We start from the raw sequence: 26,421 nt of genomic DNA, 5'->3' as shown, positions 1-26,421 counted from the left end.
CACTGACAGCGCACGGCTTTACGTTGTTGTCACAATCCAACAGACCATCCCACTAACCAAGTGTGACCTGTGTGGTACTTGGCTCTTGTACTGGCACCCACCCAGAATTTAGGAGCGTGGGTCTGCCCAAAGGGAGGATGCAGCTGCTCCAATTAGTAAATATCAAGCTGCAATTTAGAGTCATAAAATCTACTTCTGTAACCAACAAACGACTTTAAATTCTGGTTGTGTTAGGGTGAAATTAAGTTATTTTCCCAGTTGCAGGCCCTCAGCTCGGCTGCAAAGCCACGTGCTCGGCTGCTCAAACCTGAGACACCACTGCAAAGGTGGGATGAGTGGAACACAATGAGCAGGTTTGATGCTGCTATTCTCTAGTCTTGACAAAGTATCGCTGTTATATGTATCAACATGGGAGATAAAAACCCGTTGTAAAAGATTTATTGAAATTTGAGAAACATTTTTCAAATATTTTAGCAGAAAAATAGATTTCAAACCTGTTTGGCTGTGGTGCTCAAGTGGCCTTTTGCTCAGCACAGGTCTGGGACACGGCTGACGTTCACGTTTTGCCAACAGCAAAATGTTTTTTGATGTTCTAGGGCTTCCCCACCCCATATGCAGCTGGTAAGGATTGGGTTCATTTCATCTGAACTCAAGAAACCAACATTGTAATGTGGCTTCTTTGTTCAATAAGTGCTCAAGGTCTGATGTTCCGAACAAAATAACACCAACACATTTGTGACTGTTCTTCATTTTAATTGCCTGATTCTAAGTCATATTTTTTCAGACCTAACAGCAGTCTCAGTTTCTAACAGGGCAAAGAGAAAGCTCAGCATCCGGCAGCTTCCAGAACAACCTTCCAGGTATGTTTAAAATGCTTTAAAATATTGAACATTTCTCATATTGCTATAAAACAATGACAGCTGGCAGGATTTTTTCTAACCTACATTCTTTTAGCAGCCGATAAACAATTTGGGAGCTGGATCACGTTCTTGATTATTTCAGGACCTGTTTGACCGCAACAACAAATAGTTTTATAACATGACACATACAAATATAAAATTTCAAATGAGACAACTTAAAAAAATCTAGATTTTTCTTCACTAACTCCAGTACCTTGCTTCTCTAATAAATATTAAAACCCATCTTTTACATTACAGAAAATGTTAAATAAGTTATTTACCAGAAGATTTCTCTTTTGTTTTTGTGTTTTTTTTTTGGTCAAAGGTTGATTCCATTAAAAGAGCTGAACAAACATTTTTACATCAATAAATAGTAAGGCATAAAGAAGCAAACAACAACCACAGGACCGGTTTGTATCAGCAGAACTTTCTCCTTCAGAGAATCCTCTTTTTGCTGGTATAGGTAGGTGATTTTTGATTCTCAGCTGCTGGCACCTGCATAGAAAAGCAGTGATTATTATTATTTTACAGTACTTCAAACACACACTATTTGTCCCTATCCCCGAGCCATTAATGCTGCAAAAGCATCTGCAAATAGGAGCTTCTGCGTTCAGCAGGTCTTCAAATTAAAGCGATAAGACTTCTGTAAGCAGAAAGACTTTTTAATGTCATCACTTTAACTCGGGTAGCACAGCAGCTGTTCCAGGTTTTGCTGGTGAACGGAGGGAGAAGATTCACAGAAAAGGGTTTTTTTTGAAGGAAATTTAAGGAGGGTCTGGGAAATGTACAGAGTGGAGTGGTGTGAGGAGAGGGTTGGGATATAGGAGTCAAGAAGTGTGTTACGTCCTTCTGGAAGTAAAGTCTGAAGCTTCTGGGAGAAACCAAATGTGAACAGCAATTACTTAAACACTCAAACTAACTTATTACATCACATTAGCAAATAGCTGTTTGCAAAAGCTTGGCCTGTTGGGTCTGTATTTTTAAAAGAGCACCACCAGTTGTTAACACATACACAGGCGTTAAATAAGGGTGCCTTTTCTGAACTTATTCAGTAGACAGGTCATTAGACTATGATCTGCTGAAAATAAACTGCTTGAGGATGGTGACAGACATGAGTATTAACATAAGGAAAGCATCAGAAAGGAGCGGATTTAGCTGTTTGCGTGATCAGTCATAAAACTCTAATTGAAACTTCAAATATTGCAGAATATTTATCATACTAACCTGCTGTCAGCCAGACTTGATTAGGTGGCAAACCTAAAGCAAATCGGACTAATTCTGCAAAATACTACTGACACAGCAATGAATATTTCTAATTAATATATACCAAGGAATTAAAGGTTACTTACTTCCAGGTTTCCTCTAGCTTTCTTCAAGACATCGTGAGTTAAAACCACTGGAAAGAAAGAGGAGATTAAAAATAATATTGCACAGTCTTTATATATCTAATATTTAGTTTCAGGACTTGAATACAGAGAATAATGTCTGAACTGGGGTCTGCATGATGGGCAGCGCTCAGGCAATGACCTGCAGCCCCTACCACCGCTTCAGCCTTCTTACCAAGCTCCAGAGCTGTTCTTCAGCCCTGAGTCCTGCTCAGAAGCTCAGCCTGGTGTACAAAAACCACGTGAAACAGCCCCAAATTGGGCGATGCTGTACAAGCAGAGTTTGGGCAGAGCAGGAGTTGCTCAGGTCCGAAGCTGTGCCACCCCAAAGTGCCAATTCCTATGTTCTGTCTAGCACATAATCTGCTGTTCAAATCTAAATAGGGGGGAAGAGTTTTCAAAGTTTTTCTACCATACCAAGAATGATAAATGTGAAAACACGCACAGCTCATCCCCGTATCGACCAGCACACATCTCAACAGACCCCTGTGATACATCAAGGGAACCTGGTCATGGGTAAGTCATCAAAAGACTTTCTGTTCATTTCAAGGTGAGATGGTACATGATCTAACTACAATTTGGGAGCCCACTCGGGCTGGGAGAACTGTTAGCAGGAGGGGGAGAAAGATTGTGCTGTGAAGAGGTTATGGGAGGGATGATGGGCTGGGAAGAGGCCAGATGGCGAACAAATTGGCCAGAGCCTTCAGCAGTTCAAGGACAAAACAAGCTGTATTTGCTATGGGGAAATCACATCAGGGCTTGCTCTGGAAGGTTCCAAGTTTTCTCTGTTCATCCAGCTTGTCCGTCTCCGTGGGGACAGCGCGAGACCCGCGTACGGAGGAGGGGATGCTACCAAGGAAAACTGATATTTAGAAATGTCAGGTTAAATATGTGATTCTGTAATCTGTGTCAGCTCCATAACTGCTGCAAAATACCATTCACAAGCACCAATTTAACATTCCAGTCTCAAAAAATAAACAATTTAGCCATAATAAAGATTTTTCATTACAATAATGAGAACCCAACAACTCCAAGGGTATAGCTGTCATGCGATAATTACACCCTTGGCAGATTACTGCAATTTGGCACTGCATTGTTACATGTTCAGAGGTTCAGCTGAGGTTTATAAGCAACGAGTTCTCTCGCCAGAGAAAGCGCACAGAAGACTCTGAGCCGCGAGAATGTTCCAGTCTCTGCCTCGAAATGTATTTACGAACACTCAACTAAATAACGGAGGGAACCTGAATATTCTCAGCAGAGTGGCTTTGGAGAATGAAGGCAGAGAAGGTCACCTGCTGCTGTGCCTTTGCTTTCTTACTAGCAAAAGGAGAAAGGAAGAAATACCAAAAAAACAAGTGTAAGCATCCTAACAAAACCCAGCAGCTTCATATGATCCACTGGGTTTGTTGTACGCTTGGTCAGGAGTTTGTGTACAGATGCAATTTAGCAACATTTCTGAAATTGCTCTTTAAGGCAAAGGTAACCTGACATCTGTAATTCCTGTAATGAATGAAACTTACAGAAAATCGTATCCAGGTCTTTCTGTGCAGCTCAGTGCTCTCTGCTCATAAAGAACTCTGCTAGTAAATTCATTTCACCTGGCAAACTAGATTTTTCTAAATCAAAAATATTAAATTCAGTACATGAAGAGAATGTAGAGGATGTGACACTAACAGCAGAGCTGCTGCTACCCAGGCAGTGCTTTGCATTAAGGAGATTTCAGGAAATGCAGCTTTGTTTTGTTAGGACCTGGTTCAGCTGAGGCTGAATGCCCTGAAAAGGAGTGAGGAAAACCAAGGGGAGATGCTACAGTTTTCTTTTTGAAAGTGTGGGTGGGTGGGTGGCCATGGGGATGACATCTTGGCCATAAGGGTAAAAAAATCTCTGCCGATTTACACTGTGCCCAGCCCTACTGACATTACCATGTATGTCTGCCTGAGATGTCACTGGAACCAGGAACTGACCAAACAAATCTACCCCAGGGATATTATTTGGACAGACACAATAGAGTGGCTTTGATTTTCTATATGACAGCCCTAAATGGAACTATTTAACTTTAAAACCTGAACAAAACATAATTTTGGATAAAAATAATCTGCAGGCACAGAAGATACATGTACCTTAGATATAAAGATTACAGGCTATGGAGCAAAATAACATTTACTCCTGTACATCGCATTTAAATGACTTGAGCAACTTAGAGTATTATGGCCATTTTCATAACTTTGTGTGATGTGTAACATTTTATAGTCTAGATGAATTACTGACAACACAAGTGCCATTCTAGCATAGACTAATGAGTCATTTAGTCCCACACCTCTTAAGGTAAAGATAGTTGGGTTTTTTTAAGGAAGAAAATTAAATCCTCCTCCTGCAATACACATATTGCCATAGCATGAAGGTAGAGAAGAGGTTACCTGCATTCAAATCTCTTCTGATGAGTGATTAAACTCTGAAGCAGAAGAGATTAATCTCTTAAAACAGACACCTGGCTTAACACAGCTACAATGTATCTCATGTCCCACTTGTTTTCATGTTTCCGCATAATTTTCTCGATATGGCTGCTAATGGTAAAATATCATTTCACAGCATGTCTTAATTTTTCTTTAAAAAAATTAGTTCCAGTAAGCTTTTGTTTCACTTGTTCTGAGCCTTCTGTTCTCTGGCACTTCTCGATCTGGTGTGGAACATGTAGAAATCTCTTTTCCTGCTGCTCTGGCTTTTCCCAGTGCTCAGTTCTGTGGTGTGATACACAAAACAGACAGAAAATCTACAAGCCCAATTCCACCATTACCAAGACTGAGGCAAAGTCACAATTCTGAGGCCAATGTCAAACACACTTTGGCTGGGATGGTCTACAGCACCAGTAACTTTGCCTCTGCCAGGAACTGTTGTAGGGTAGAAAACACAGAGAATGGCACTATCTGAAATGGAATAACTCAAGTAATTACTGGCAATTAGTGGCAGCTGCGTAGATTGACACATTATCACTGGGCTTTGTAAAAGTGAACTGCTTCTCATGATATTCTATGCAGCCTTTTGTAGCTGGGCAACTTCTTTTCATCAGTTCTGTACAGTCTGAACCTCATGAATTGTCACAAACTGAGTGCGCACAAGGAAAACCAGCCAGAGCAACTGCAAAAGAACAGGTGCCTGTATCTATTTTGTTGGTTCTACAATTTTAGAGGTAGCCACAGACTATAAAAATTAGAAAAGCACCAGTACTGAAGTACTTACGCTGGTCAATGATGACTTTCTCCATGTTTTCCTTCAGCTGGTTGGTGGAGTGCAAGCGTTTCACGGTGCTGTGTAACTTCTTCTCTTGCTCGGACAATTTCTTACGTAATCTCAATATTTCTGCTTTCATTCCTTCATCCTAAATTGCAAGAAGAAAACGCATTAAGGCATTATATAAAACTACTTTGTGCATTGTTAATTGCTAAATACTTTTGTACAAGAGCCCTCAAGCTTATTTGGAGTATGAACAACTTAAGATGTCCTTTCACATTCCCATCCTCATGCAAACTGAAGCTTATCCATTTTTCTTGTTGTGCCACTTGTTAAATAATACTGTCTTCTGGAACTCGCCCCTAGCATTTAGCTCTTCAGAAGAACTGATTACTCACAGCTCCTGTGGAGCTGAAGAGAAGGCAGTGAATGCTCAGTATCTTTAGAATCAAGCTTCAAGAGATGTTCTTTCATACCCTGCATTTAAGACATCAGAAGCAATCTAATGTTCTTAAGATCTCAGGATATTGGGTAACAAACTCCAGAAAAGACGCAATTAGACTCTAATTAGGTGCAGTCCTGGGATTTGGGGTCCCACAGACATTGAGTGATCCAGATGAAGAAGGTTTAGATCAAGTATATTACAGTAAAGCATTAGATGCATCACACATACACTGAAAGACCTGTGATTTGTTCAGATACTGCAATCCAAGCCAACATATAGCTGTCTCTATAGAATATATAAGGGTACAAGTGGAAGTATGCACACTTGTCAAGACATCCCAAATAGAAGCTCAAATATCAGTGAAGTGTATGAGACAGCACAGTTCATTCTTACTGCTTTTGTGATTTTGCCCATCTAAGGATGCCAGAAAATATCAACAAAAATGTTATTACAATTATATCTAACATGTTTATTTTCCTAAGGTTTCATTTTGTTTTCCAGCCTCCCTTAGGAAACACATACAAAAACCCTGGTGAAAAACACTTTAGATTTATTTTAAAGCCAGAGCTTGAAACAGTTTCATTACTGACTGCTGGTACCATGACAGTACAGATAATTCATTCCTCATTCAGTCTACTTCCATTCATTTGCATAGTGCAGCCGTTTTTTGTTAAAATGTTATAAAACTTGTCTTAGGGTTTTGTCATACTCAAAAAAAAAAAACCCTATTTTACAGCTTAGGCATCAGAAATATAAAATACAAATGTAGCTGATATTAAATCAAAGTTGCTGAAGTTCTGTTGTTACTAGTATATACATAATCAAATTGAATTTCACGCTATAACAAGGAGTCCAAACCTTTTCTTGTTGAAATGGAACATTTGCCACCTGCCTAGGATTCCTGACTATCATGTAACAGGGCTACAGATTACATCTTTAATATAAAGTATTTTGTAAATAAATACCCTGGTTTGCAATATGATCAGGACACATTCAGCCTTAGCCTGCAGTGATGAGAGCTGAATAAACCCACGTATCCAGACATCATGCATCCTGGGTTCAAGATTTTCAAAAGATTTTCCCAAATGACACGTTCCTAACTGCTGCATCTTCCCTGACACATTACAACAGTTAACCAAAAAACCCCAAATGCAAAATAATAGTACCTGAGTGCCATGAGCAGTACCAGGTCCAGCTTTCAGGGGCAGGGAAACTCTCCAGAGAAGCTTCAGTAAACGTGCAGCCTCTTCTAAAATTTGCTGTACTGTGTGAATATTTGCAGAAAAGCTGTGCAGTGATGTCTGGTCCGGTACCTGGATCGTAGGATCAGAGACATGTTATATTTTATGCTTAAAACATTAGGAAAATGCAATCTTAATTAATGGTTTCAATCCAGTTGGTATGATTTCATATCTAAGATGATGTACCCAGCTATTGTGTGCCACTAAAGCTAATTTGTTCGTTTACAAAGACTGCTGAATTATGCATTATCTGAGAATTTCAGGAAGGGAGAGGATTTATCCTAATCAATAGCCATGATTAATAATAGATTGCATTTACTAGATTTGCTATGCCACATGGTAACAGTTGGCAACTCTCTTCATTTTCCATTTGCATTTCGTGTCATGCTATTTGAAAGTCAAATGATTACAGACATCAATTTAAGCAATATAGATGTTTCTTCCTTAGCAGACCCTTTAAACTGCTCCGTTTAATGCTAAAATAACTATCAGGACACACATAAAATGTTTTCCTTTGCTGACAGATGAGAAAAGCAAATTGAAGAAATTGCATAAATGTGAAATAAAGGAGGGAAAGAATAGACGGGGAGCAGATGAATTACCAAAACAATGGTGATACAGAAGGGGAAGGGTAATGGAAAAAGCATTCACAGCTCCTGCCCCATGCAGCACACAATTTGAATTCTTTTTTCAGCATTGTTAGCTAACCGGAATCCTCCCGTCACATAAATTACCCCAATTGCTAAGTAGTTGGAAACTTCAGTGATGTAAAGCTTGATAGGAAACTGCAGATTGGGAAATTTGCTGCTTTTATCTTTACACCAACAAAACAAGTTAAAAACTTACAGAGAGATTACTTTTTCTGTCGTTATCAGTCTCTAAACTAGGCCACTGGAAAATATATGATACTTCAGAAAGTCTTGAGTGTCATTCAGACATCATTTGACTGTGTGAGCACACGTGATAGAGCAAAAGGCATCACGGAATAGTAGGGATTGGAAGGGACCTGGAAAGCTCATGCAGTGCAATCCCCCCATGGAGCAGGAACACCCAGATGAGGTTACACAGGAAGGTGTCCAGGCGGGTTGGAATGTCTGCAGAGAAGGAGACTCCACAACCCCCCTGGGCAGCCTGGGCCAGGCTCTGCCACCCTCACCATGAGGAAATTTCTTCTCAAATTTAAGCGGAACCTCTTGTGCTCCAGTTTGAACCCATTACCCCTTGTCCTGTCACTGGTTGTCACCGAGAAGAGCCTGGCTCCATCCTCCTGACACTCCCCCTTTCCATATTGATCCCCATGAATGAGTCCCCCCTCAGTCTCCTCTTGTCCAGCTCCAGAGCCCCAGCTCCCTCAGCCTTTCCTCACACGGGAGATGCTCCACTCCCTTCAGCATCTTGGTGGCTGCGCTGGACTCTCTCCAGCAGTTCCCTGTCCTGCTGGAACTGAGGGGCCACAACTGAACACAATATTCCAGGTGTGGTCTCCCCAGGGCAGAGCAGAGGGGCAGGAGAACCTCTCTGACCTACTGACCACCCCCTTCTAACCCACCCCAGGATGCCATTGGCGTTTATCTGTGGGGTTTTTTGTTGTTGTTTTTGTTTGGCTTTTTTATCGTTTCCAGTGTAACAATCACCAATTTCCACAGTAAAAGCAAATAGTTTCACCTCATTTCAAGTTGCATGTAAAAGCAAGATTGCTTATTAAAGGACCAGAATTAACTAATTTATACATAGCATCATTAAACCGGAATCACAAATATGTCCTGCATCTAGATGAGACTTGGACTGCCAAGGTGTCCTGACAGAGTTATTCAGTTAATGGTGTCTGCTGCACCATTAACCTCCTTCTTTGCTTTTGTAACCCATACATTTTGCACCTCTAGGTAAAATTCACCATCTTTTAACAGCTTTCACTGCTTACCTTTATCCCAGACTCCTGCAGTTTCGTACCAGTGACCTTTCTTAAAGAAATCTCCATTTCTCCTAAAACCTGTTGCCCTTCTGAAATCTGTTTCCGCAGAGCATTATAATCCTCGATCAAGCCAAGGACGTGGCGCCCGTTTTTGTCCGCCCACATCCGATGTCCGGGCACCAGGCGGGGGGTACAGGCCGTGCTGGACGACGAGGTGCTGCTGCAGTGTGAAGTGCTGTCTACATCATCTTTAGAAGCTGGATGCGTACCTGCAACCGAAACAAAGTGTTTAATTTTTTTAACCTTACATATAGAGCTAATTGACACAGATTTCTCTTAAACAGCAACACGCATGTTTAAGATACTTTGGAATGTACCTGGTTTTGCCAGTGAAAGGCAATGTCCGTGTTTCCGCAGCTCAGAAATGTTTCTGCCAGTAGCAGGGCATTTGCAAAGATTTTCTATGTATAAAAACAGCACAAGGAAGGGTATATCAGTAGAAGCTAACATGCGTTAAATAAACTTCCTAGCTCTACTTCTGTTCCTTTAGTTTGCTGATGCTGCACTTGGACTTAGGAAGCAGGAAACACAATTAATTTTCTAGTATCATGTGATGTATCTTCCAGTCTTTACCTATATTAATCTTTTTAGCATCTATGCAAAGTTCCAGGTATCTCCCAAAATCAAGTCATAGTCAGAAAATCTACAATACATCCTGATGAAGATGTTTTAATCAACAAATGTAAGCTTCCCATTAACTCTACAAAAAAAGTGTGATGCTCTCCACAGCTATACCATACTTAAGATCATACCTACATCCTCCTCCTTCTGACCTTCCAAACTGCCCAAGTAATGAGTAAAGATTAATCACAGCACATGTAAAAAACAAACAAGTTCAGAAGTTCAGCTGTTGACATCCCCAGGAGTCTTTCTGGTCCATATCAAACCAAGCTATTACACTTCAATTCACCGTTTTCTTAAAGAAATAACGAGCTCCAGTGCTCTACCTGCTCTCAAAAGCAACATCCAGGATTCTATCTACAAACTAAGCCGGAACAAATGCGATTTGGAAATACTGGTGGTCCAGGTTTCCCATGAGAGCTGCTCCACAGCCACTTGATCATGACTGGGAACCATCCCCACGTGGAGCACACGACTGTAATTCAGTGTTCAGGTATAAAGTACACACAGAATGGTAACAACCCATAAATGTTATTTGCTACGTTATGCATCTTTCTGACGTGTACAGAATAGGGTAAAGCTTATTATGTATTCCATGTGAAGTGCGATTCTGATTGGACATGATGGACCCACCAAAGCAGTAAGGTGGTAAAAGACCCTGTTGTGTCTCACGAGTTCTCACACTCATCCTCTGCTTGGTGGTGCTGCCTGCTCTGTGTGGCACGTAAGATATAGGTTGGCATGTTCAGGTGAAGTGTATCGACCCAAAAAGCCCATTATTATTGGTTCCCATAACACAATGTGCAGGCAGTAGGAGGCTATATGCTGTACATATGGAAAGCTGTTACTATGCAGAGTGTGTTAGCAGCAAGAAAGGATATTTTTGTGCCCTCTGTGTCCCACATACATCTGTATTGGGACAATAATCTATCCCTGAGTGCAAACACTACTTTTTCCCCAATTTGCTAAAATAGTATCACTTAACAGTGATTGAAATAAAGGTAAAATATTCCTGAAGGGCAAAAAGCAGACAGCTGATTTATACAATGACCATTTAGCGCACTTATTGATCATTCTTGAGTAATACATGCTTACCCTTAGCGAACGCTATGGAGTTCTGCATTAAAAAAAGAACCCCCAGGTAAGCAAAATGGATGGCAATTTAATGTAGGCATCCTTCCATCCCAGAGACTGTCTGCAAACGCTTTTCTTGAATGAAAAGGAGGTGACAGCTGGAGGCGGTAAGACAGTGCAGAGCGCATTTCACCTCCCCATGCACTAATAGCACTAACAGGAACGGGATTTGAAAGGCTGATGGGCAGCTCCCAAACGCACAGCTGATGTTGTCTGAGGCTTTAAGAGCATCTTTAAAGCACAAGGCACAGGTTCTACAGTATAACAAAAGCACGTATGGCACAGTACCGTTCATTCCTGCATAATGCTGAGATTCTTGTTTGACAAGATAGTTGATATTCACAGCTGACACTGATCCCGCTTCCTCTCTCTTCTCTTTCGAAAGCTGTTCCTCTAATTTTTCATGCAAAGACTTGTTTGTCTCTATGCTTCTTTCGAGCTGCACTCGTAAACTCTGTATTTCAGTCAATAGTTCATGTAAGTCAAGTGGATTATTCTGATCTTTTCGGAATTCTTCTGACGCATCACATCTGGGATCTGAGACAATTTCAAAAGAAACACTTAACATCTTTAACAATTAAAATTATATTAGCCGTTATCAGAATGCTGAGCAAGTAAATTATAGCCAGCTTTATCCTCAACATTTAGAATTAACTACAAACAGCATTAAGATAATGGTTTGACAAAAAAGCATGTCTTAATTGCTTCTACCCTCAAAAGATCTAAAGAGCCGAAAATTATTTTTCACTTTGTCCATAAAAGCTAACAAGTCTCCTGCCAAAAGCAGAAATAATATAATAAAAAGAGAATGAAGAGGATTTACAAAATGTGAAGTGCATTAATGCACAGTCTGGGGAAAGAAAAAGGAATGGGTAATCTCGGAGTGTGGAGGAGGGATGGATTAGAATTGGGAGTTTTATGTTGTACACGGAAAAAAAGAGAAACTAACAATCACCTGGCAAGCAGAGGAACAAATCTGAACCTGAAAAATGCAAGGGCTGCATTCATCTTTTCAGAGGAGGAGGTCAGTCCATAAATAATGCCATGTATTTCTTCACGCTGAAACCAAACTGTTCTCCTGACGGTGGGAAGGGGCTGAGCTGCTGCTCTCTAATTACATGACCAATTCTGCAACGACACCTCCTTCCACCCCTGAGCCAACTTTGGCATAAAGCCTTATGCCAACAGGGCTCTTGGCTGCAGCTGGGTATAGGACATGGTGACAGCAGGGCGTATTATGTAAAGTAGCAGGGAGAAATATCAACTTTTACAAGAACTTCCCATGGGAAATTTATTGGATCCTGTAACGAGTATGCAGCAAGGAACAGCATTTGGCTTTTTTAACCTAACTTTACCAACAGCTGTGAGGTGGTGTAGCTTCTTCAAAAGGGGTAGAAAGAGCTCAGGTAAGTCTCACTCTTACACCTCACCTCTGGGGACAGAAAAGCAGATGGGACATTATTAAAGGTCTCATTCAGAAATCAGTGCCAGGGCTTCTCGCCAGCCCTGGGGAGGAGACACCACCCTCATATTCACACCAGAGAAAGCACAAGCTACCTGAGTAAAGTGCTACCTGTGAGGATGCAGCAGCATCTATTTAGATAACAATATCTAAGATCTCAATAAAGCTTATCCAGCCTGAGCCACTGAATCTTCAATATTTGTTTTTAGCTTAGCTAAAAAAGACAAAGGAAACTTGCGTGTTCCTAGTCGGAACACATCACACATCTCCACCTCACAGCTACGCTCCTAAGTGAAAAGCAGCTTTTTATCATCAAGTTGTCAGTTCTACTTTGCATGGCTGACACATGTAGAAACGGTGACCGAGCCCTACTGTCCTTTGCCGAGATGATATTTGGGAATGGAAGGGTTGCAAGGGCTGAGGGCGTAGAAATAATGGTGCGTTTGTACCTGTCCTCTTCCTTCTTGCCTCTTCCAGCTTCTCATAAACCTTGCTCTCGGTTCGAAGTGACTGCAGTAACTTCTCATTCTCAGAAAGCTGATGTTGCTTGATGTTAATTTCTGTCTGCAACCTGTTAAGTCCCAATAAAGGTCTATGTTAAAAGTTAAATTCATATCTTTTGTTTCAAAATCTAAAATTCATTCCCCTTTCCTCCATAATTCCTCCCTTGCCTTTTGAATATATCTATGCACCTCATTAACGTTAATCACTATGGCTAAGCACATGCTTGTCACATTGACGATTTTCTTCTCTAAATTAATGTCTAAATGCGGATAGAATCAATACCTGTTTAATTCATTACGACTGCTGTAAATCTGACATGTCAGATATCTGGTTTCATCCTCCTTTTGGCCAATTTGTTTTTGCAACCTTTCATTTTCTTTCTTGATGCATTCATAATCCTCTTGAAGATGCTCAATGATTACATTCTTTTTAGAAAGCGATTCTCTTAACTTTTCATTTTCCTTTTGTTTATCTGAAATGAGAAGAAACACGAGGTATTCGCAATGCCCACAACCCACTAAGGCTTTGAACAGAACCAGCTTTTTCAGAGACTGTCAGAAAATAAGAGCTGCCCTTGTGAGCTTTAGGATCTTAGTATTTCAATATTTTTCCCAATATTTTATTGTTTTTTGATCTGGAATGAGTTGCAGCCTGCTCCTGTAAAGTACAATTGTCCGTTTTTACCTCTGGATCCTTTTGCTAGCATTGCATTCAGAACTTGATTTTGCTTCCTCAGGAAATGTATTTCAGAAGTCAGGGAATTATGCTGCTCTGAGCCATGGATAAAAATGTTTGCAGAACCTATAAATATATACATAAAAGATGATTTATGAGTCATCTCTAGGTCATTAAAGATTAAACTTTCCAGACAAGAACAATTTACAAAATTGCAGAAAAACATGTTATGAAAGATTTCTCCCCTCTGTATTTTGAAGGTTATCCCTACAGACTAAAAGGCAGCTCAGGTTAATGCCAAGTAATCCAAAGCCCTTCCTCGCAAGTACCTCTCATTGCTGGGCAACCATTACCAAAATTGCAAAATTATCCCTGGCACTCTTTACCTATCAGCTCATACTCCAATGGGACAAAATGCAGGAGGATTTTGTGACATTGCTTTTCTCTGAAAATAACACAAGCTGTAAGAAGGTTCACTGTATCTTTCAGTCTTGCTCTGTTCATTCTCTGTTGTCTTTAATGACACCACTGCAGAGGAGCGCTGGATTCTACCAACTAATGGTGGTCAATGCGGGAAGTAACGTAAAGAGTCTGGTAGCAGATTTGTTAACACACCAGTCTAGAGCATAAGGCTGGAGTCACCATCTTCGCTTCTGATTACAAACTGAGAACCCATTTATGATCACGGGGATCAAGATTCATCCCTCTTAAATACGTGTATCTAAGATTTACGTAACTGAGCCAGCGTTGATCAACCGTCAACAGTCACAGGGAGAAAGAAGCAGCTCCAGAGAGCGACACATCCGATGTTCCCCCACTCACCTCCCTGTGAACAGATGTACGTCTCTCCAGTGCCTTTTTTACATGTCTATCTTTCAGTAACTTTTGGGTGATGAACCCTACTCGGAGGATTTTATTGCACTAGTGTTTGTATCCAGTTAGTCAAATTCCAGCCTAGGTAATCCTCATAATATAGTGTATCTACGCTACTCATCCCACAGCGATGTGTAATGTGACAGCCTGAAAAGTGCCACATTCCACTCTCAAGGTGGCTGCTTCTGAAATGCGAGTAGAATAATTGTTATTGCCCTTTATAACCTGCTTATAGTCAGTAAAACACTTCAGGACCCACCGGAATTAACATTACTATTAAAAGTATTTTTCAGTTGATTGGTTATCCCAGTATCTCTTACACTTTAAAGCTCAAGATAACGACATGAGTGTCAACTATTTGGTTAATAGAGAAATTACCAGCTGGCAAAAAAATTAGCAGAATGTATGAGGAGGATGCCTTTCAGCTCTGGCAGTTCAATTCAATTTGATGTGCTGCACTTCCTCTGAGTAATCTCATTTTATTGTAATCCCGACTGAAGCTTTTACCCACTACCTAACTGGGATGTAGTGTGCCATGATATGCACCTCTTGTCGTTACTGAAAGACTCAAAGGCTCTAGAAACCTGGCATTAATGGCATTTTACTATCTATATGTTAAAGAGTTGAGGTAGCTAGGTGAACTCAAAAGGCTTTTTCCTTTCAGATTTTAACAAAGCAATTCAACTTGAAGTGGCAAAGCTTGATGGTCTCATCTTGATCCTAATTTAATTTATTGCCCATCACCCAGCTTTATCCTATTTGAAAAGTTATGCTATCACAGTTCTACTGAAAGGCTTTAGAATATAACTATTAGTTATCTTACATAATAAGGGATAAAGTAGAGCCACAATAAGGCCACAATCCTGCAATTTGACCCACTACTGAGACTACGCCTTGTGTGCAGGGCCCCGCTGACAACAATTACGCTCTCCAGAGATGCAAAGGTCCAGCTCACCGGGATAAAGCGGAGCATCAGGGCGTACAATGGCAACGCACTTGAGTTTTCATTATGTTTTGTGCTGAAAAAGCGAGCGCTAAGGCAGCGTACCTTGAAGGGTTCAAAGGAAACACTGACTGAAAGGCTCTACTAAAAATCACAGCAAATCAATCCCAGGTAAAGCAAAATAATGGCATACTAAACTGAAGGTAAGTCTGAGCAGATATATTAGTAACTTACGGGTTAAAAGAAAGCAAACAAAAACCCCTTCTAATGTTAACTGCCATTAATCACATTTGAAACCTAGGAAACTCAAACCTTTGATTTTATTTTGAAGCCTAACATTTGAAATGACTGAAGCAATTATTTCAGTTCTACTTGCACTGCAAACCCCAGCTCTACAGTAACGATGTAGTCATTACCAGCACTTGAGTCATTTATAGAATACTAGAAGCCCAGAGGCATTTAAATACTTGGAGAATCTAAATATTAAAAATATCATGGCAAAAAATAGTGGGCAGATGTGCCTATCTACATCTATATAATATTTATCAGGTAAGAATAATTCTACGCATAAACAATACCACATGGATTTAACAGGCTCTCATCAACAATTATGTATGTTACGATTTGGTTTTGATTTTTAAAGGAAAACAAACTAATGATATTAAGCTAAAAGGAAAAAATCGTTTTGAATTATTAGGTCTCAAAGCTCAAATCTGCTTCACCTTCACTTAGGAACTTCGTTTTACACTGAAAGTCAAAAGCAGCCCATCTATTCAGAAAAAAAATAGCATCATTACTAGGAGAGGGAATCCACATATTTGATAACATGAAAGAGATCTTCAAAACTGAGAGAAAACAGGAAGCACTACAAGGCCATGGCAACAAAAAGGTGCTGTTCCAACAGGTAGGTGTGTTTTCTCTTCTCCAAATTTCTCCTCCATGCATTGGTAGATGCACTAAGGCAAGAAGAAGACAGATGGAAGGCACAAGACAGTTTATAAAGAAAATATACTCTCACTGCATTAATGGATGTCCTTGCCAGAATCTTTATGAAGCTGTAAAAGAGCTGGAAGTGTTTCAGTGTGGTTATTTCATGAGAACAGTATGCCTTTCCAGCAACGTAAATACTTGGTGAATGAAATGGATGCTTTTTATACACCTTTCCATCATTGTAAATTATTTCCGAAGGCAAACTGCCATTTGCAGGTAGTCTCCATTTAAACAACAAGAGAAATGCATCATGGGGTGATGTAAAACATAATGAATCTAATGTCAATATTAGAGAAACTGAGAAAATGGAAAGCATGTATGTATTTATTGCCTGCTTCCACTCTGAGTAATATTGCATATTAATCAATTGTCCTATGAGGGGAAACGTGGGAAGGAGAACAAGAACAGAGTAAAGTCTCAGAAAGTGGTACCGTGTGCTTAAAAAGGTGCTAGAAAAGCATCCCAAGTGAAAGCCTGGCTACCTGCTTGTGGAAAGAGAGCTTGGCTTTCAAAGATGCCGAACACTGGCAACAGAGAGCAGTGATTCTGAACTTGCATACCTATTTTTAGTATTTTTCATCCCCTACTTGATATTAGAGTTTGGAATGAAAACCAGCTCTCTGTTAAAATGTCCATCAGTTTCTGTCAGGTATATCTCATTAAAAACTCGCTATGTCATTATGGGGAGAACACATTTATCACACCCGTCAATTCAAATGACAAGCTGAGCACCACGGCCTAGGCTCTGTCTTACAGATATTTTGCCACTGTCGATAAACACAAGCTGGCCTTAAAGCATCAGAAAATTCCAGAAGAGGCATCTCCAACAGTCCTGTTCATAGTGAGGCTGTACTGAGCATCCCAGGTATGCACAGAGTGGGAGCAGGAAAGCTATTTCCACAAAATTCCTTCTTCGGATCAATAGCAGCGATGTATTTTAGAGCAAAGCGCCTGGTTCAAACTGGAACACAAGAGGTTCCACTTAAATTTGAGAAGAAACTTCTTCCCAGTGAGGGTGACAGACACAGGACCAGGCTGCCCAGGGGCGCTGTGGAGTCTCCTTCTGTGCAGACATTCCAACCCGCCTGGACACCTTCCTGTGTAACCTCATCTGGGTGTTCCTGCTCCATGGGGGGATTGCACTGGATGAGCTTTCCAGGGCCCTTCAACCCCTGACATTCTGGGATTCTGTGACCTCTGCATGTTGGTACTGGATACGCTTGAAGCAATGGAGTCCAGGCTCATTAGATCTGTATTTATGTCACTCTCCAAGCCTGGCAAAGCTGTGTCTGCTGCTGGTGCTCAAGGTGCAGCAGTGTTCAGAGAAAGGCACATCATTTTCCAGCTGTAAAGGGGTGCATTTTCTTCAGAAAAAGCAGCATTTGATCCTTCAGGCTTTAAGTAGGAAACATGGATTTAATTTGTCATGAGATAAATTCTTACCTTGATCTAGTTCCTTGTCTGTTACTTGTCTCTCAAGCTGCTTCCTCAGTCTCTCATTAGTTTTTATGGAGTGCTCTAAACGTTGTCTCAGGATTCGAATTTCTTGCAGATGCTCCATTAATAACTCTAAATAAACCAAGAGACCACTTCTCATTTAGCATAAATGATTGTGTTCCTTTACACTATGTACTCCTGTCAAATTTAATATGTGTTAATGCTAAAACATGATACAGAGCTGTTCCAAATGGCAGATATTAAATATCTGTCTCCACAAGAGTCTTTTTCCACATAGTGCCCAAACCTTGCGTTTAGTGAAAACTCCTGTTCTACATTTTAACCAAAACAATGGTCTGGTTTTAAGGGTCTTTATATTTCTTCTTCCTACAAAACTGTAGTAGGTAACAATTGTATCTAGTTCAAATTTCCGGGAAATGAATCCAAAGCTCTGCAATGCAGCTTCACATTCAGTCTCAAAACACCAACAGTCCACATTTTTCCTTAGAACAATAAGAAGCTTACCACAGTGACTCAGATATAAATTTGACTTTGACTTACACAATGCATGCCATAATAAATAAATCTGTTCGATCGAGTTTCATTACCGTACCTTTTCCTTCTTGCTTTGCCGTTCTACTATTTTTCTTCCATTGGCTGTAAGTTTCGGCTTTACTCAGGAACTTATCTGTTCGAACTGTCACTATCTTATTTGTCAGTTTATCCATGTCGTACACTCCTGGTTTACTCTGCAATATTTTTCTCCGGAACAGTACATGCTATCTCAGCTATTAAATTTTCATCGCTGCCTATAAGAAACTACTGCAAGCACCACTTGTGCTTAGTGAAACTATCCAGGTCAAACATGACACCACTTATTAATTATGCAGCACTTACAATTCTCAAGGAAACACAACGCTGGCTTTTATAAAATTAGAAAAATCTCTCTTTTTCAATGCAATGATCTCTTGACAATTGTCTATTTTCCCCTTATAACTTGTCTATTTAAAGACCGTCTGGAGTACTGTAAAAGATGATAGTCTAAAACAACAAAGACACAAACTATCATAGTTAATTTTGTTTCAAACAGGAGGCAGTTCAACTCCTTGTCATCTCTGCACGTCTTATTACTGAAATGGCAATGATTATGCAAGATACTGGAAAGCTGAAGCAGACAAACATTCTTCATTATTTCTTAATTAGTTCCCCTGTGTCTTATTTATCACATTTTCCCAATATCCAGTGAATCTTCCAGTGGGAAAAAAGTTACCTGGGGGAAATTTGTTTGGCAGAAGCGCCAGTGTGCTGTGCTGTCCTTCCAGGTCAGGCCTGTGCTCAGGTGATCCAAGGGAGGACTTTTCTGACAAATCAAAGTCAGACAAGCTATGAAGAGCAGATGGTACAGGCGATTCATCCTTCAGTTGCTGGTACATTGTGGTGTTCTTCTCATTATCCCTTTTGTGCCAAACAAAATGATTTAAAATGTAAAAATTGTTGTTTTGGCAGCAAGAACAGAGAGCACAGTGTCAAATTTACAGGACACAGGTAAAGCAAGTGAATTTATTTAACAGAACACTGCCCATCACAGGTAGATATCACGACCGAAGTGGGGAAAAAGAGTCTTTGTTTTTTTTAAATTGATATTTTATTAACAAAATGGATATTAATGAAACAGGCAACATAAGCAAAGCCCTCCCAAAAAGTAAAGCAGTGCAAGTTGTGCTACAAAACATGGAGCATCCTTGTCAACTGACCAAACAACCACATGTTTGATAAACATTCAATTGCACTCTTACCTTTGAGCTAATTCATAAAGTATAGTACCTTCTGTATCTATCGATTCTCCTGCAAAGCAGAAAGCTTGGATTAAAAACAGATGTTAAGAATTATAATCTTTACCCCCATTGTCTTAAACCATTTGAATATAGAATGGTAAATGAATGAGAATTTAGAGAAGTCAAAAGATACTCAACACACTGTGTATTAATGTCAAATGCTGTACATGAGCAAAATGATTTCTAGCCCAACAACAAAGGAATAACTTTCTCTGGAGTTCAAAAAATACATACCACAGGTACCAGATTTCACAGCCGTGGTGTGTTCGTTAGCATACAGATGAAAAATATTATGCTAGATGGCAAAAGGATTAGGTGTACATTAGGTGCCATTGCTTCTTCAATAAAAATCATATAAAAACAATTCCATCTGACTTGGATTTTGTCCACCCAGAGTCAGGTTAACCAATTATCCTTAATAAAAGGGCACACACAGGATTTTGCCTGCGATATTCTCGGTGGTACAGTGTGTCAGCATGAGCACAGTTCAGTGCAAGAGACCTGGATTAATTTGAATACGGAAATAAGAGTTTCTTGGTGTCACCTTGACTCCCCATATTTTAAAATTTTTGTGCAATTAAGCAAAAGTGGCAGGCGAGGGTTTCACAGCTGAAATTTCAGGGGAATGAACTGAAGGTCGGGATGGAAATGCAGAGGCAGACGGTTGTTTATGCTGCTTCTTTACAGTCAATTCTTAGTACGCTGGATGTTCTTTATAACCCTACAAACATCATTTTATTTTAATGTGTGATTCAATGCAACACCATTGTGTTAGATATATTGAATTGTCTCGCTTGTCACTGACTTTTCGTAGTATATAGGATACCATCTGTTGGTTTGGGGATTTTTTTAAAGGCATTTAATGTTTATTCACCACACAGTCTTCTCATTTGTAATGCCAGGAATCTCTGTAGCCACCGAAATCATTGAATACACTCAATCTTTTATTACACCGCTCTGACACACTTGCCATAATACCTTTTTCTCATACACAACTCCTTTATATGAGCAATCGAAACTGCAACATGCTGCCACTATCTTTAATGAAAGGCAGAATACAGATCATTATTTGGCTGGGCCGTGCATGTTTCTGCACAAAGGATCTTCTAGAGCCAATTTCGGGAAGACGCAGGGGTCAAGGTCCCTATCAGGCCACCTCAAGTATTTCTCTGAAGATGTTGGTTTTGCAGCTGTATTATCAGTAGCTTGGGTCAGAAAGAGCAATACTTGCAATAGGAAAAGGTCTTTCTTGCCAGATTTCACTCATATTAGTATCTCTTTTCCAACACTTCGCTGCTAACTTTCTTCAAAGTACAGACTGAAGGCAATACCACAGAATCACACAGAATCCCAGAATGTGAGGGGTTGAAGGGCCCTGGAAAGCTCATCCAGTGCAATCCCCCCATGGAGCAGGAACACCCAGATGAGGTTACACAGGAAGGTGTCCAGGCGGGTTGGAATGTCTGCACAGAAGGAGACTCCACAACCTCCCTGGGCAGCCTGGGCCAGGCTCTGACACCCTCACTGGGAACAAGTTTCCCGTTTCCTGAAATACAAAATCCTGAAGCCTACTTGTAATTAAACTTCTACTAAGCTATAACCACCATATTTTGAACAGTTAAAATATGCACGTGCTAAGATAACTCAAAACGGAAGGTGTCAATATAGAGGACAACCACAAAAGTAAAATCAAGCCTTGTTTGAGCACCAAAATTTTACCTTCCAAGACACTCCTCCCTATAAATCATTTAAAAGCAACTAAGAGGAAGCAAGGCTTCCTTTTCACTAAAAAGAAAAAAAGTAATCAAACAAACCTTCACATTTTAAGAACATTAACGTATCTCCGACAACAAGCACAAAATACTGCTACTTACCATACAGGAATTTCCTTTCTAGCTTCTCAAACAAGAGCACACTTTGATTCAGCTGTTCACGGAAGCCTTCAGCAACGTAATAATCTACATCGCTGGCCTGAAGCAGTTCCTCAAAAGCTTTAATAAGGCTCGTCAGATGCTGATGGTAAGCGACACAGGCACTGCAGATCTCTTTAATTTGCTGGCGTTGATAGGAGAGTTCTTGAGCTTGTGAATGAACTAATGAATCATACCTGAGAAAATGAAATGATCTTTAAAGTAATTTTATGACCATAAATAACATTTAAATATAAATAAAAAGTGAATTAAACTTATATTCCTAAGCTATAATTTTATGTGACTCAATTTTATTTTTAAATGCTTTTACAGCCACAATGAGAACTGTATTGTCTCTAACTGTTGAGCTTTGTATTTATGGGCATAACTTCTGGGTTATTATCCTTCATTTAGCTGCTTCATTTGTAAGGTGGGCAGAATAACTGAAGTGATGACTTGTTTTCTGCTTGAAAATAACCCGATGGCAGGCAAAGGTGCCAAACTGAAGTAAATAAGAGTGAATACATGAAAGGAATCTTTAAGAATACACATATTTTTCCTCACTGGTTGTTTTTTGTTGGTGGTGTTTGTGTGTTTGTTTTTAATTCCCTTCTTCTGAAGCTTCATGTCTTTCCTGCCAGGAGCACAATATGGGACTTTCTGAGCTGATGGTTTCAACCAAGCCTGAAAATTCTGCCTGCCTCTGTATGTTTATTACCAGAGACATGACCGTGACAACCACTGCAGTGTCCAAACTCTTGTACTCCACATGCCAGGATATAAATATCTATTCAGATCAACTGAATTTATTCTGCACTTGCAAGCACAGACATCCCCTTTTTACTACCACTGTCTGTATCAGAGATAGACTTATTTCTACAGAATCATACATTAGTGGAGAGAAAAAGGGAGAGGATCCGAAAAGCTGCAGATAATCAAACAATACAGGGGACATAAACAAAATCTCTGACAGTGTGGGTTGTTACAGAATTTTTATTGTCATTTGTATAGAAATGCATAACTCATTCTGGGGTCTGCCACTTGTGACTCTTGCCACTGTCCAAGACAGTGGCCATAAAAACTTGACAGCGATCCATACTGTCTCATTCCTTAATTTACACACTTAGACCTTCCTTTGTAAAATGGATGAGGTATATTTTCAAGGTATGTAAATTTATACGTACTGTGGAGCATGACTGTATTTTATAGCAGTAATACTAAGAGATTTACAATAGTCCATGTTGGTGGTTGCTCGGTGTCTCCAAATATTTCTACTCAAGGATTCTGAAGAAAGCCAACAAGCCAACTATCTTTTTGTTTTACCTCCTGCCATTCTACAGGCTCTCGGGACAATAATGAAATTAGAGGGGAAAAGCAGGGATGGTGGTGGAAGTTAAAAAAATATTTCCTCTTATGGGACCCCATTTGATGTCTGTGATTTGTATATATTCTAGACAGAATCACAGAATGTCAGGGATTGGAAGGGACCTCAAAAGATCATGGACCTGAGGTGTCAGGAGAGACACGGGTGTCTGCACAGAATTACCATGGAGGATGATATGAGCTTATCAGGAGCAGTTCTGTTGCAAGAGAAATCCTGGTTTGTACTCCAAGGCATCTTTTAACTAAATGTTTCAGTTGCTCTGTGTTAATGTTAGTGAAATTCAGCCTTTACTGTAACAACACGCTCCTATGTGAACAAAATTATCTTCATATTACCTCCCTATGTTATTTGTTATTGCTGTTTACAAAAAGGAACCTGAAACGGTAATAGCTTTACTCACTTGGATGGTGATGTTTCTCTCAGTTTGTTCTGAAGATGATACAATTCATCAAGATGCATATTTGCAATTTGCTCTTTTTCAAGTTCCGCCTCATTCGCTGACAGCAGTTCCTTAAGGTTTTGTGCTGTCCATGTATTGGGTGCTTCTGAAGACTCTGAATTCCTATTTTCAGTGTGGAGTTTGTAATCCATCAACTGATGTACACTAGGAAGTGTCTTGATTTCTTGCACAGCTGTATCTTGCACTTGTGTACCATGTCTTTCCGCAGGCAAGGCCGTGTCACTCAAAACTATATTGGAAAAATCGCTCGATAAAAGCTGGTCAGAGGTCTGTAAATTAAACACGAACATTTTGTACTTTTCAAGCTCAGACTTCATGTTCTTAATTCTGCATTTCAATTCTTCTATATCATCTATGACTTCACAGTCATCAAGTGCATCTGTACTTGTTACACTTGATTGGAGAGAACGTAGGCACTTGGAAGCTGGATATGTGGTGGCCAAGTCAACGTCCTCATGTTCCACGGAATAAAACTCTTCATTTATCTCTTTTAATGAACGCTGGTTGTTCGTGTTGCAAATGTTATGATGATTTTGCATTTCTGAAAAACAAGAGGCTTGCGTGTGAATATTAATATTACTTTATCTGACATTCTGTTCTTAACCGCACTAGAATGAATAAAAATGCAGAATAATTACAAACTATACAATATTAATTTTGAACCTCTGACTTCTTTCTATGATTCGCCCACTAATTCAACTTGCACATCAAATGCTTCAAACCCCTTATCACCTTTTCAGATAACAACACTCTTTTCCCCAATGACAGAACGTGACTTTTGCGATCCACAGTCCTGAATCAGACACCAATGAAGCAACAAAGGTGATAACCTCAAACATAAGGCACTGCGAGTTAAAAGTAGACTCTATGACTTGACATTGTTCTTCCTAAAACTTCTAATTAAATATTCCTTTTCTCCTCGCTTCAAAAATCTATACAAAACAAATTGGAGCATGAAGTCAGTGGCATTTTAAAAAGATTATCAACAAAATAGTAAAATTTGAAAAGAGGGCTTTAATAACTTCTTTTTAAAATGTGTTCTAAACAAAATCCATAAAAATGATCGGTGTTAAAGGTTTTACTGGCACTCATTTGGCATGCACAGCACATCCCTTAGTTGACTTTGCCATTCATAAGTAATGCAATCACCCCAGACTCAGACCAATAAAAGCTATATATTCCTACATATATCCTATGTTTATAGTTCTGTGTGTGTCGACAGCTGTATGTGCAAGTATCTAAGAAAACAGTTATTTTCTGGTTACCAGTAAATTAAATTTTCCCCTTCTATTAGTTCTGCAAAAGATCACTATGAATTAGAACCTCCCTTTTGGGAGTGTGAGAGTCGGTCTGAAGATGAAGCAGTATTTGCGTGAACATTGCCATTAAGAACTGAGAGAACTGAGGCCCTGACAGAAAGAACGCATGGACAATGACTTGGAGAGAGGCCCGAGGAGAAGCATTGTGTTGCACTGGTTTCTCCAATACAGTGGGGCTGCTGCTTACAATGGCTGCTGTGTGGACTTTGCCTGCTGCTTCAGCCAAACCAGCCCCAGCCTCCTGGAAGTTATTGTTATGATGGTCTCTTTGACCCAGGGACAATAGCTGTCGTCCAGAAGCTGTGTTCTCACCTGCAGCCTCAGTTACACATGTTCCCCACCTGCTCCCCCAAACAACGGCCAATGAAAAGGAGCATGCCCAGAAGCTCACCAAGGGTCCTGAGGTCACCGCATGGACCAGAGAAAGACCCCTGAATGCTGGACACATAAGCGTTGGCAAAAGAAAGCGTGAATCTTTGGAGCCTGCGCAGTACGAGCTTGGGCTGCGAAATCAAGGCGGAGACTGGCCTCGAACAATGGGAGCGAGGGGGTGAAGAAGCATAAAAGATGACTCCAGAATGGATGCCATTGAAGATCTTCCCACCAGAGGATCCCGAACCATGACGGAGGACCGGCAGGACTCCACGGGACCGGAGACCAGAGGGAGCTTCTGGAACTGGATGGTGATAAATGCAACCTCATTTCTCACCTTTACTTTTACTTTTCCCCGTTTCTTCTCCCTTTTCTTTTTCTTACTTTATCGCATGCCGCTTTACGGGCAAATTAATAAAGTAACACTGCTTGATTGAATTATAACCCTTTGGCATTTTGGTTGCCTTAATTTTGTGCTCTGAGTTCAAGGTAAAAGAACCATCGTGAGTCCATCATCGAATGGACCATGACAGGGAGTCACTCATTGGTCTTGCAGAGGTCTTAATACTTTCAAATAGGTTTCCATGGAGAACTCGAATGCCCAGCTTCAAGTTCTAAATCAGTACAAAATCTTGGAGGGGGGGCAGCTGTATAGGAAGGACCAAGTCAAGCCCAAGTACAAAAGAATAAAACCAAATATAACCTAAAAGCCAGGAAAATAATGAAGCTTCGATACTGGGATATCAACATATAGGAAATGAAGGTGAGATGATGTTCTCTGCAGCACGCACATCGCTGCACACCATTATGTGTCATTCCGGAGGTGACAGAATCACGGGACAGAAACGCTTCCATTGTGTGTGAATTCAAGAAGACACGTTGAATAAAAGAATGTGACACTCAGGTTCCTTCGCTTCTCCTTCCCTGGCAGCGGCTGCTGCAGAAACACACGTCACAGGATGCTGGGGACTAAGATGGACAAAACCCCAGATAACTAATGAACTCTTCAACTCCGCATTCCTGATTTCACGCAAAGAAGTATTTCTGATTATAACACTGTTATACTTGTTAACAAAACGCTGTCCTTTAATTAAAGGAGAACTAATAAGCTCTCTGTGCATATGTGTCCACACACACATAGGGCAACCATAAAGCACAATCCCGCAAACCAACTGACTGGCTTCAATGGAACTACTTATGCAAATAAAATTAATGATGTGACAAAGGACTGCAAAATTGGCCGTATCCTCTGTAGTCTATATGCGACATGCTAGCCAGATTATTCAAGCCCTCCTGAAAAAGACTAATGGATGATGCAGAAACACGTAATGC

The 26,421-nt window shown here is 40.2% G+C and overlaps 1 protein-coding gene across 2 annotated transcripts in view; it reads right to left on the bottom strand.

The window, feature by feature from the left end:
• Positions 1-732: 732 nt before the first annotated feature.
• The window catches only part of CDK5RAP2 (CDK5 regulatory subunit associated protein 2), a 72,038-nt gene continuing 46,349 nt past the window's right edge, over positions 733-26,421 (bottom strand). For both annotated transcript variants that reach the window (XM_065035937.1, XM_065035938.1), the window contains 15 exons: positions 23,339-23,939; positions 21,519-21,751; positions 19,606-19,654; positions 19,080-19,264; positions 17,816-17,941; positions 13,576-13,692; positions 13,174-13,363; positions 12,837-12,958; positions 11,214-11,462; positions 9,488-9,571; positions 9,120-9,379; positions 7,124-7,270; positions 5,522-5,660; positions 2,249-2,295; positions 733-1,394 (listed from right to left, as the gene is read on the bottom strand). In XM_065035937.1, coding sequence (XP_064892009.1) covers positions 1,335-1,394; positions 2,249-2,295; positions 5,522-5,660; positions 7,124-7,270; positions 9,120-9,379; positions 9,488-9,571; positions 11,214-11,462; positions 12,837-12,958; positions 13,174-13,363; positions 13,576-13,692; positions 17,816-17,941; positions 19,080-19,264; positions 19,606-19,654; positions 21,519-21,751; positions 23,339-23,939 — 2,609 coding nt within the window. In that variant the 3' untranslated portion in view covers positions 733-1,334. The remainder of the gene's footprint in view (positions 1,395-2,248; positions 2,296-5,521; positions 5,661-7,123; positions 7,271-9,119; positions 9,380-9,487; positions 9,572-11,213; positions 11,463-12,836; positions 12,959-13,173; positions 13,364-13,575; positions 13,693-17,815; positions 17,942-19,079; positions 19,265-19,605; positions 19,655-21,518; positions 21,752-23,338; positions 23,940-26,421) is intronic.

This window comes from Columba livia, chromosome 19 (assembly GCF_036013475.1).
Source record: "Columba livia isolate bColLiv1 breed racing homer chromosome 19, bColLiv1.pat.W.v2, whole genome shotgun sequence".
NCBI lineage: Eukaryota > Metazoa > Chordata > Aves > Columbiformes > Columbidae > Columba > Columba livia.
Note: the sequence above shows the minus strand (reverse complement) of the source record. Positions and strands in the feature narration are given on the sequence as shown.